At 39.0% G+C, this 12,154-nt stretch overlaps 1 protein-coding gene across 1 annotated transcript in view; it reads right to left on the bottom strand.

Moving 5' to 3' along the window:
* zanl (zonadhesin, like) overlaps window positions 1–12,154 on the bottom strand; it is a gene marked incomplete at both ends in the record, with an annotated part of 53,782 nt that overhangs the window by 31,452 nt on the left and 10,176 nt on the right. Inside the window, 20 exons of the mRNA XM_080052400.1 lie at window positions 244–382; window positions 974–1,102; window positions 1,342–1,490; window positions 1,668–1,912; window positions 2,509–2,650; window positions 2,801–2,991; window positions 3,101–3,223; window positions 3,661–3,799; window positions 4,285–4,481; window positions 4,667–4,808; window positions 5,762–5,900; window positions 6,396–6,524; window positions 6,780–6,928; window positions 7,106–7,350; window positions 8,148–8,289; window positions 8,440–8,630; window positions 8,740–8,862; window positions 9,300–9,438; window positions 9,923–10,119; window positions 10,303–10,444. Coding sequence (XP_079908526.1) covers window positions 244–382; window positions 974–1,102; window positions 1,342–1,490; window positions 1,668–1,912; window positions 2,509–2,650; window positions 2,801–2,991; window positions 3,101–3,223; window positions 3,661–3,799; window positions 4,285–4,481; window positions 4,667–4,808; window positions 5,762–5,900; window positions 6,396–6,524; window positions 6,780–6,928; window positions 7,106–7,350; window positions 8,148–8,289; window positions 8,440–8,630; window positions 8,740–8,862; window positions 9,300–9,438; window positions 9,923–10,119; window positions 10,303–10,444 — 3,192 coding nt within the window. The remainder of the gene's footprint in view (window positions 1–243; window positions 383–973; window positions 1,103–1,341; window positions 1,491–1,667; window positions 1,913–2,508; window positions 2,651–2,800; window positions 2,992–3,100; window positions 3,224–3,660; window positions 3,800–4,284; window positions 4,482–4,666; window positions 4,809–5,761; window positions 5,901–6,395; window positions 6,525–6,779; window positions 6,929–7,105; window positions 7,351–8,147; window positions 8,290–8,439; window positions 8,631–8,739; window positions 8,863–9,299; window positions 9,439–9,922; window positions 10,120–10,302; window positions 10,445–12,154) is intronic.

Raw genomic sequence — 12,154 nt, 5'->3', positions numbered from 1 at the left:
TGTGTGTGTGTGTGTGTGTGTGTGTGTGTGTGTGTGTCGGGGAGGGGGGGGGCATTTGTTTTTCTATCCTGGTGAGGCCCTTCACCTTACAGTCACACTCTGGGCACCAATTTTTCCAGTGGGGACCATTGCAATCGGTAGAAAACTGCCTGCTGATATCCCTGGTGCAGTTTTCTTAGTTTTAGAACTTTGTGTGTGCCCCAGTGGTCATAGATGGTATTGCATTGTGTTAATTTGCCTTACATTAGGGTTGACTTTGGGGTGGCACACAGCGAAGGGACCCCTTTTGTCCAGCAAGATGCCACAGTATCCAGAGCTCTCATACAAATCCTGCTCATCATCGTCACAATCAGGAATGGTGGTGTTGGGTTTCTTATTACACCTGTGAACACAGACAGTCAGTAGGAGCATTATGTGAGTTGGTTACTAAGTGTTTGTACATTGTTATTTCAATGAAGGGCTAATTGATCTGTACTCGATTCTGTTCTCTAGGATCCGTTGAAGGTGAAATCGATCAGACCAACAACTTGATTCTTAGTAAAGGCTGGTTCATTAACACGTACTCAAACTAAAGATAGAACCAGATCAAAACCCCAAGTCTGCCCCAAAACAAAATCAGACCCACTTTATATGGTATAGAAAGGCAGAATATAGGACAGAGCACTACACATTCCTTTCTTGAACAGATAACTTGTTTTAAGTGATACCATATGTTCTTCTTTTTCCTTTTCTCCAGCTCAACAGGGGGAACCTTATAGTCCCTCCATACATACTTACCATGGGTAAGAAATACAGAAATGGTACAAAAGTTACATAAACTTATAAAATATATATACACGATAAAAATATATATTGAGTAATTATATAGTTAAAAATCTTATTAAATGATGCTGTATTTAGTGATGAAACAACACCCATGAGTGTTTTAAGAGTGTTGTAAAATCATAAATGTATGCTTATGTATGCTACTCACTTTGGATCAGTGTTCCAGCTGTGTCCGAACTCATTGGCATTGTTGGTCAATAAGCCATCTGGTTTACGGAAATCATCCTTGGCATCTTTATCGTAATCTCCACACAGCCCACACAGTATGTTCTGATAGCTAGATAACAAAAAAAGAACAGTTTCTAAAGTAAGATCAACAATCCAGTTAGAGCTAGTCCAAACTTCTCCACCTTATCCAAGAGTAAGATTTGTTTTCATTCAAACCACTTATTAGTTGACTTTAATTTCAGATAGGTGCAAAACGTCCAATACAAATAGGATTCGGTTTGGGCTTGGTGTAAGAAAACATCTAGTATGACAATCTCTAGTAACAGAATCATTTCAGTTGTCACTCACTCTTTGATCACTTTGATGTCCATGAAGTGGTTTCCATCATAGCGGACAGTCACACCAAAGTTCATGGACACAGTGTAATGCTTTCCTGACTTGAATACAGAGACACTGGGGACTGGAGTCATTGGCAGATTTACTTTGGTTCCATTTATCTGTACGGGGAAGGCAGGAGCAAATAACATGAAGAATGATTACTGAGGATACAGAAAAAGAAAATTACGTGAAAATGATTGGTTAATGAACTGAAAATTTGCATTTCTGCATAAAGTCTAACACTTTCTTAACAACTACTTTTGTAGATATGGCATAGTTCCCCCTTCATTACATACCTGCACAGTGCCACCTTTGAGGATGGAGATCTTCAGCATATGTACATAAACATGCACAGCCTTTATATAGGAGATGGTGAGCCTGTTATGTCTGTTTTCATTGTCGGCATGGACCTCATAGTATGGCAGAGATGTTGCATTGCAGGGTTTGGACATCAAATAAGTGCAGTTGCCCATGAAGTTGTACTTGCGTTTGTCAAAGGTGGTGTAGTGGGGGTCACCAGAGGCTATGCATGTGGATGTACCTGAGAGAATAAAAAGGAGAAACTTAAGTTTAGAATGTTTTAAAGATAAAGAAGCCAAGGCTCAACCCATATCACATTAGAGTACAGTAGATAGTGACAACAGATCACCTGAGACCAAATTAGCTTTTATCTGAGGTTGTTATCTATCATAGTTAGAACCAAGACACATAACTCTTGATGTACTGTAGTTGTTGTGGTCATAATTAGGAGTGACAGAGAAACAGTGAATGCTAAAATATAGTTTAACAGTAGCACAAGTGGTTGAGTCAACATTCTCACTTATACTGCAATATGTAACTAACGTTTGCTCTTTTTTTCATGCTTCTAAAAACTTCTGCTATTACAGTTAGTGTGTACAACCAAGTGCGACACAAAAAAATGCTTCAAGGAACACATATCCAAAAGGGTCCATTTTACCCACATTTCAAAAATTCATATAATGTCGCCACTCTCTATGAAGACTGACTTTCTAACTTTAAGTTTAGCCATTAGGAACAATTCTAAACACCTTTGCCTTTCCATGTGGCTATATCTTTTCAAGCCGCTAATACCAGTTCCTGGGCCAATTTCTTTACCAACTTACTAGACATTATTACCTTTAGGATAGCAGCCTGCAACACCACTAATTTCGCGACATTCTTCAGTGGAGTCACAGGAGTTATCAACACATTCCAAAGTGTAGTTCCCTGCACAGCGACACAGCTTTGAGCAGCCATCACCAAGTACAATCTCGCCAGGCTGAAACAACATTGAACATGGGATCAACAATGTACTATATTTCATTAGAACCACACAGTATAACCATTGTGTTGTGTACTGGCTTGCCAATAAATATTTACACTATGAAGGGATATATGCATATTGAGAATAGTAACTAGGAAAGCTAACCTCATAATAGTTATTCTTGTCATCCAGACAACCACATTTCTCCAATGGCACACAGCGCCCTCCTTTGAAGACAAACCCTGGTTTGCAGAAACAGCCACTGATACAGGGGCCAGAACAGTTGGTGGAGGGTTTCATACAGGTAGGTACACAAGATGGGCCACACTCTATATACTCTGCATCAGGAGGGCATTCTGTTCGGCGGAAACAAAGAAATTGGTTGATACGAAAAATTGAGAAAATACACAAATGAAAGGAAATATTGATAACCAAAACCAAACTCTGATACAAATATTTTCATACTTGGTGGTTTGGGAGTAGTTGGTCCTGGAGTGGGAGGTTTGGGGGTAGATGGTCCATGAGTGGGGGGTTTAGGGGTAGTTGGTCTTGGAGATGTTATCGGTGGAAGAGGTGTTGTTGGCGGGGCTTTAAATTGAACATGAATAGATTTCAATGAAAACATATATCTTGAGATCTATATTTTTTTTTTATTTGGTCAATGGATTACTTGAATTCTCTCTAGTTTGTTTTTCAGCTTTGCAGGCCATGATATATGTATATTATGCTTTATTAAACAATGATTGAATACAATTTCACTTTCACTGCTTTTGACCTTTTAGATATACAACTTATAGATACATCCAACTGTTTTTCTTTTGATAATCAAAACACATGCTTTGAAATTGAAATTGTCAGAAAGAAAAATCAATAGAATTTGTTTTAGCAAAGTATGCATATGCAAAACGTTAGACTGTTATTGACAATAAAACCACGTCTGGGTTGCCCTGGTTCAACTAGCTTAGATAGATTTTGTATTTAGCTTAGTTATCACTTGGCTAATGGTGCATTGGGTGTAAACCTACCAGTGGGATAGCATCCCAGCACTCCATCCTGGAGTTTACACTCTTGCATTGCAGGGCAGTCAGCGGCAAAACAGGTCACAAATGGAGCATCACACCTACACTTCAGCAGACAGTTCTCCACATAGAACTCCTCTCCAGGCTAACACAAACAAACAGTAAAATTGTATTGAATTGTAGTGATGTGAGTGAAGAACTGATATGGTTTAACACAACTGACAATTCAATGGAGTAGCATGATGTGCAGTTTTATGTTTTTGCATTGTATATTTGCATTTTAGGAGGAGAGCATATTAACAGAAAAATATACAAAGCACATACATCTTTCTTTCTATACTTCTTAGGATCCTGCTTGAAACAAGTCATTGTCTAGCCCCTAAAATTAGCCTCAACTCATTACAGAAAAATTACAAAATCCAGCCCTTATCCTTATATAAGCCTTTTTTTATATTTAACTTTTAAGCTAAATCTGACCCTTCAAACAGTTTTTTGAAGTAGTGAGAGACAGAGCAAAACATCATTCCATACTGAAATTAAATTATTAAGATAGTTTAAAAATTATCTTAAACATTCCTCATAAAGATTCACGATACACTTGATGGCTAAACAGAATTAGTTTTACTTTACCTCGTAATATTGGCCATTGCTGTGTTTACAGCCACATGAATTCTTTTTGACGCACTTCCCGGCACTCAGGACATAGCCAGGATCACATACACAGGCCTCAGAGCATGGCCCACCGCAGGATGAAGGTTTCCCACTACATGTCTCCGGACAGGGGTCTGCACATGGCTCATAGTGGCTGTTGGGGGAGCACTTCAGAGCTAGGGGAGGAAAGGAAGAGCTGAACTCAGCGATGGGACAGGAGTGAAGGCATATGCCTAGACCAAGAGTCTTATAGAAGGTCTATGTGCCACCATATTGCTATGGATATACTACACTCTTCCATCAACCAATCAAACAGCATCAATCATTTCTCCATGCATTTATCCACAACAACAACACTTACGGCAGAAGGTTTCATTTCTCCAGCGTCCGATGTTCACCCCACGGTCTTGGCACTCATTGACGTAGGCTTCAATGGCTTCACACAGAATTGGCTTGGCTCCATCCAGCTCACACAGATCAAAGAGACAGTCTTTGAAGTAATTCTGAAGGCAAACAAATATTTTTTTGTATTACAATTCATAATTCTCATTATTCTCTTCATTTTGAAACAGGAAAGTACATTTCTATTCCCTTCATATTTCATTCTTTTGCTTGTTTGATTCAGACTGGTATCTTGTGCAGACGATTGAGTTAAAGCTAACTAATCATTTAAATCAAGAAATAAAAAAAACACCTATCAAGATGCGTAACCTTTTTACAATCTTGGCCAGCACCTTAATAAATAATGGTTTAAGGGGGTGGTTTGGCAAAACCTTATTATTAAACTAAATCAAATCTAGCTACATACAGTGGGAATCTAGTAACACTTTCTACACATTTTCCAGAGTTGACTGCAAAACCACACAAACTCAATTTGCTATAACTCAATAATGGCTCTGTAACTACTTGCTCAGTCTGAGCACCAGATCATTATTCTAAGGACATTTAGAGAGTTAAGTCCTTTATTGTCAATTAACACACATGGTTTGTCACAAACATGGCAATCGAAAATTACTTCTTCACTAACCACATTGTACAAATCTCTAACACACACATGCAGTTCTCCAAAAGGTGGTCCTCGCGTAGGGTCTGCCGCAGCGGTGAGTGAAACAACTAATTACTTTATATGTGTGTGTACTGTATTACACATATATCGTATTACACATATAACATATATATACACACATATATATATGTGTGGTGTATGTGTGTGTGTGTGTGTGTGTGTGTGGGGGGGGGGTGTTTGTTTTTCTATCCTAGTGAGGCCCTTCACCTTACATTCACACTGTGGGCACCAATTTTTCCAGTGGGGACCAACAGCGGAGCCCTACTGGCATGACCATTGCAATCAGTAGAAAACTGCCTGCTGCTATGCCTGGTGCCGTTTTCTTATTTTAGAACTTTGTGTGTGCCCCAGTGGTCATAGATGGTATTGCATTGTGTTAATTTGCCTTACATTAGGGTTGACTTTGGGGTGGCACACAGCGAAGGGACCCCTTTTGTCCAGCAAGATGCCACAGTATCCAGAGCTCTCATACAAATCCTGCTCATCATCGTCACAATCAGGAATGGTGGTGTTGGGTTTCTTATTACACCTGTGAACACAGACAGTCAGTAGGAGCATTGTGTGAGTTGGTTACTAAGTGTTTGTACCTTGTTATTTCAATGAAGGGCTAATTGATCTGTACTCGATTCTGTTCTCTAGGATCCGTTGAAGGTGAAATCGATCAGACCAACAACTTGATTCTTAGTAAAGCCTGGTTCATTAACACATACTCAAACTCAAGATAGAACCAGATCAAAACCCCAAGTCTGCCCCAAAACAAAATCAGACGCACCTTACATGGTATAGAATGGCAGAATATAGGACAGAGCACTACACATTCCTTTCTTGAACAGATAACTTATTTTAAGTGATACCATATGTTCTAAGTTACATAAACTTATAAAAGACAAATACATGATAAAAATATTGTATTGAGTCATTATATAGTTAAAAATCATATTAAATTAGGCTGTATTAAGTGATGAAATAAACACCCATCAGTGTGTAAAGAGTTTTGGCAAAATCATTAATGTATGCTACTCACATTGGATCAGTGTTCCAGCTGTGTCCAAACTCATTGGCATTGTTGGTCAATAATCCATCTGGTTTACGGAAATCATCCTTGGCATCTTTATCGTAATCTCCACACAGCCCACACAGTATGTTCTGATAGCTAGATAACAAAAAAATAACATTTTCTAAAATAAGATCAACAATTCAGTTAGAGCTACATCTGAAAACCTCTACATGTTCAAAAGCAAAATTAGTTTTCATTCAAACCAAGTTTTGGTATTTCCACTTATTAGTAGACTTTACTTTCAGATAGGTGCAAAATATCCAATACAATTAGGATTCAGTTTAGGCCTGGTGTAAGAAAACATCTAGTATGACAATCTCTAGTAACAGAACCATTTCTGTTTTCACTCACTCTTTGATCACTTTGATGTCCATGAAGTGGTTTCCATCATAGCGGACAGTCACACCAAAGTTCATGGACACAGTGTAATGCTTTCCTGACTTGAATACAGAGACACTGGGGACTGGAGTCACTGGCAGATTTACTTTGGTCCCATTTATCTGTACGGGGAAGGCAGGAGCAAATAACATGAAGAATGATTACTGAGGATACAGAAAAAGAAAATTACGTGAAAATGATTGGTTAATGAACTGAAAATTTGCATTTCTGCATAAAATCTAACACTTTCTGAACAACTACTTTTGTAGATATGGCATAGTTCCCCCTTCATTACATACCTGCACAGTGCCACCCTTGAGGATGGAGATCTTCAGCATATGTACATAAACATGCACAGCCTTTATATAGGAGATGGTGAGCCTGTTATGTCTGTTTTCATTGTCGGCATGGACCTCATAGTATGGCAGAGATGTTGCATTGCAGGGTTTTGACATCAAATAAGTGCAGTTGCCCATGAAGTTGTACTTGCGTTTGTCAAAGGTGGTGTAGTGGGGGTCACCAGAGGCTATGCATGTGGATGTACCTGAGAGAATAAAAAAAGAGAAATTTAAGTTTAGAATGTTTTAAATATAAAGAGGCCAAGGCTCAACCAACATCACATTAGAGTACAGTAGATAGATAGATAGTGGCAACAGATCACCTGAGACCAAATTATCTTTTATCTGGGGTTGTTATCTATCATAGTTAGAACCAAGACACATAACTCTTGATGTACTGTAGTTGTTGTGGTCATAATTAGGAGTGACAGAGAAATAGTGAATACTAAAATATAGTTTAACAGTAGCACAAGTGGTTGAGTCAACATTCTCACTTATACTGCAATATGTAACTAACATTTCTAGCTAATTCTTTTTGCAAGGTCCTGCAGAGTTTAAAGTCATCTTTCCCCCCACAACAAAAACTGAACTGAACTAAAAAGAAGAGCTTTCAGTAAAGTAAAACAAATCCTACACACATGCTTACTTTACAAGGGAATTGACCAGCAGCGCAGATTAAAAAGGCATGGTTTAAATTAGCTCCCGATCTCCCATGCTTTTTTTCATGCTTCTAAAAACTTCTGCTATTACATTTAGTGTGTACAACCAAGTGCGACACAAAAAAAATGCTTGAAGGAACACATATCCAGAAGGGTCCATTTTACCTACATTTCAAAAATTAATATAATATTGCCACTCTCTACGAAGACAGACTTTCTAACTTTAAGTTTGGCCATTAGGAACAATTCTAAACACCTTTGCCTTTGCATGTGTCTATATCTTTTCAAGCTGCTAATACCAGTTCCTGGTCCAATTTCTTTACCAACTTACTAGACATTATTACCTTTAGGATAGCAGCCTGCAACACCACTAACTTCGCGACATTCTTCAGTGGGGTCACAGGAGTTATCAACACATTCCAAAGTGTAGTTCCCTGCACAGCGACACAGCTTTGAGCAGCCATCACCAAGTACAATCTCGCCAGGCTGAAACAACATTGAACATGGGATCAACAATGTACTATATTTCATTAGAACCACACAGTATAACCATTGTGTTGTGTACTGGCTTGCCAATAAATATTTACACTATGAAGGGATATATGCATATTGAGAATAGTAACTAGGAAAGCTAACCTCATAATAGTTATTCTTGTCATCCAGACAACCACATTTCTCCAATGGCACACAGCGCCCTCCTTTGAAGACAAACCCTGGTTTGCAGAAGCAGCCACTGATACAGGGGCCAGAACAGTTGGTGGAGGGTTTCATACAGGTAGGTACACAAGATGGGCCACACTCTATATACTCTGCATCAGGAGGGCATTCTGTTCGGCGGAAACAAAGAAATTGGTTGATACGAAAAATTGAGAAAATACACAAATGAAAGGAAATATTGATAACCAAAACCAAACTCTGATAAAAATATTTTCATACTTGGTGGTTTGGGAGTAGTTGGTCCTGGAGTGGGAGGTTTGGGGGTAGATGGTCCATGAGTGGGGGGTTTAGGGGTAGTTGGTTTTGGAGATGTTATCGGTGGAAGAGGTGTTGTTGGCGGGGCTTTAAATTGAACATGAATAGATTTCAATGAAAACATATATCTTGAGATCTATATATTTTTTTTATTTGGTCAATGGATTACTTGAATTCTCTCTAGTTTGTTTTTCAGCTTTGCAGGCCATGATATATGTATATTATGCTTTATTAAACAATGATTGAATACAATTTCACTTTCACTGCTTTTGACCTTTTAGATATACAACTTATAGATACATCCAACTGTTTTTCTTTTGATAATCAAAACACATGCTTTGAAATTGAAATTGTCAGAAAGAAAAATCAATAGAATTTGTTTTAGCAAAGTATGCATATGCAAAACGTTAGACTGTTATTGACAATAAAACCACGTCTGGGTTGCCCTGGTTCAACTAGCTTAGATTGATTTTGTATTTAGCTTAGTTATCACTTTGCTAATGGTGCATTGGGTGTAAACCTACCAGTGGGATAGCATCCCAGCACTCCATCCTGGAGTTTACACTCTTGCATTGCAGGGCAGTCAGCGGCAAAACAGGTCACAAATGGAGCATCACACCTACACTTCAGCAGACAGTTCTCCACATAGAACTCCTCTCCAGGCTAACACAGACAAACAGTAAAATTGTATTGAATTGTAGTGATGTGAGTGAAGAACTGATATGGTTTAACACAACTGACAGTTCAATAGAGTAGCATGATGTGCAGTTTTATGTTTTTGCATTGTATATTTGCATTTTAGGAGGAGAGCATATTAACAGAAAAATATACAAAGCACATACATCTTTCTTTCTGTACTTCTTAGGATCCTGCTTGAAACAATTCATTGTCTAGCCCCTAAAATTAACCTCAACTCATTACAGGAAAATTACAAAATCCAGCCCTTATCCTTATATAAACCTTTTTTACATTTAACTTTTAAGCTAAATCTGACCCTTCAAACAGTTTTTTGAAGTAGTGAGAGACAGAGCAAAACATCTTCCCATACTGAAATGAAGTTATTAAGATAGTTTAAAAATTATCTTAAACATTCCTCATAAAGATTCACGATACACTTGATGGCTAAACAGAATTAGTTTTACTTTACCTCGTAATATTGGCCATTGCTGTGTTTACAGCCACATGAATTCTTTTTGACGCACTTCCCGGCACTCAGGACATAGCCAGGATCACATACACAGGCCTCAGAGCATGGCCCACCGCAGGATGAAGGTTTCCCACTACATGTCTCCGGACAGGGGTCTGCACATGGCTCATAGTGGCTGTTGGGGGAGCACTTCAGAGCTAGGGGAGGAAAGGAAGCTGAACTCAGCGATGGGACAGGAGTGAAGGCATATGCCTAGACCAAGAGTCTTATAGAGTGTCTATGTGCCTCCATACTGCTATGGATATACTATACTCTTCCATCAACCAATCAAACAGCATTAATAATTTCTCCATGCATTTATCCACAACAACAACACTTACGGCAGAAGGTTTCATTTCTCCAGCGTCCGATGTTCACCCCACGGTCTTGGCACTCATTGACGTAGGCTTCAATGGCTTCACACAGAATTGGCTTGGCTCCATCCAGCTCACACAAATCAAAGAGACAGTCTTTGAAGTGATTCTGAAGGCAAACAAATATTTTTTTGTATTACCATTCATAATTTTCATTATTCTCTTAATTTTGAAACAGGAAAGTACATTTCTATTCCCCTCGTCTTTTTTCTTTTGCTTGTTTGATTCAGACTGGTATCTTGTGCAGACGATTGAGTTAAAGCTAACTAATCATTTGAATCAAGAAAAAAAAACACCTTTCAAGATGCGTAACCTTTTTACAATCTTGGCCAGCACCTTAATAAATAATGGTTTAAGGGGGTGGTTTGTCAAAACTTTATTATTAAACTAAATCAAATATGTCTACATACGGTGGGAATCTAGGAACACTTTCTACACATATTCCAGAGTTGACTGCAAAACCACACAAACTCAATTTGCTATTACTCAATAATGGCTCTGTAACTACTTGCACAGTCTGAGCACCAGATCATTATTCTAAGGACATTTAGAGAGTTAAGTCCTTTGTTGTCAATAACACACATGGTTTGTCACAAACATGGCAATCGAAAATTACTTCTTCACTAACCACATTGTACAAATCTCTAACACACACATGCAGCTCTCCAAAAGGGGGTCCTCGCCATAGATAGTAAATAATATGGATGTAGCATCCGGGCTGACCTCAGTTATTCACACGGCATCCAATAATCCTGGTTTGTGCGCGTCGCCATTTTGTGAGGGGGAGGGAGATAGCTGACGTATACCTCCGAGGCAAAGTGAGGGACAACGGGCGGAGAGCTGTCACTCAAGAGATCGCGCCAATACATTTTAACCTCCAAAAGAATAAAAACTAGCGTGGTCCAAAAAAATTCACCCCCCTAAGTGTTGTCATGGAGATATGATCTAAACATACAGACTAAAATGGTTTCGTGGCCCAAGTTGTAAATAGGTTTAATAATGCTGTGAAAATGGCATGTTTAACACTGGAGTCAATGAGAGATGGCTGTCTTCTGCTTCCAGCCCCCAGTGGCACTTCCTGGTTACTACAGTAATGGTCACTTCCTTATTGGATGCTGGTAAAAATCGCTGAGGTTGGGATTTGGTCCTCGCGTAGGGTCTGCCGCAGCGGTGAGTGAAACAACTAACTACTTTATATGTGTGTGTACTGTATTACACATATATCGTATTATACATATAATATATATATATATATATATACTGTATGATCCGCTCCATGCATCCCACCGGCTCTACAGCCATTCTAACGTTGTGGCTGACCCAGGATCAGTAGCTGCGCACAGCCAAACATAACAGCAACCTAGCCCATGCCGTGTTTTAAACTGCTAACGGTCACGTCTGTATCGGGGGCATTGATAGTATATAAAATCAACTGCCGTGGGTGACAGTTGATGTCGGGAGCAACAGGAGGAAAACATTGTCCGCTCTGTTCAGAGCCCGCAAGGACACAAACGTCTGCAGTTTTCAGAGGTGTGTGTGAGTAGACATCAACAAAACGTCGGCTTCCTGGCACAAATGAACAGTCCCCTAGGACGTGTTTGGGCGTACACACACACACACACACACACACACCGGACTGTAATCAAGTAGTATTAAAAAATGCACAACCTATAGATTCACAAAATAAATGCCATTGTATAGCCCATATTTGCCCAAAGACATAGTAAAGAGACAGACCAATTGAATTATGGTGTGGTAGGTGTACATTTCCGTTTGATTTAAATTTATTTTCAGTATTAAAACCATCATTTGGATTTTC

The sequence above is a fragment of the Ammodytes marinus genome (assembly GCF_949987685.1).
Source record: "Ammodytes marinus genome assembly, chromosome: 23".
NCBI lineage: Eukaryota > Metazoa > Chordata > Actinopteri > Uranoscopiformes > Ammodytidae > Ammodytes > Ammodytes marinus.
The sequence above is the reverse complement of the archived record's forward strand: the minus strand, read 5'-3'. Positions and strand labels throughout refer to the sequence as shown.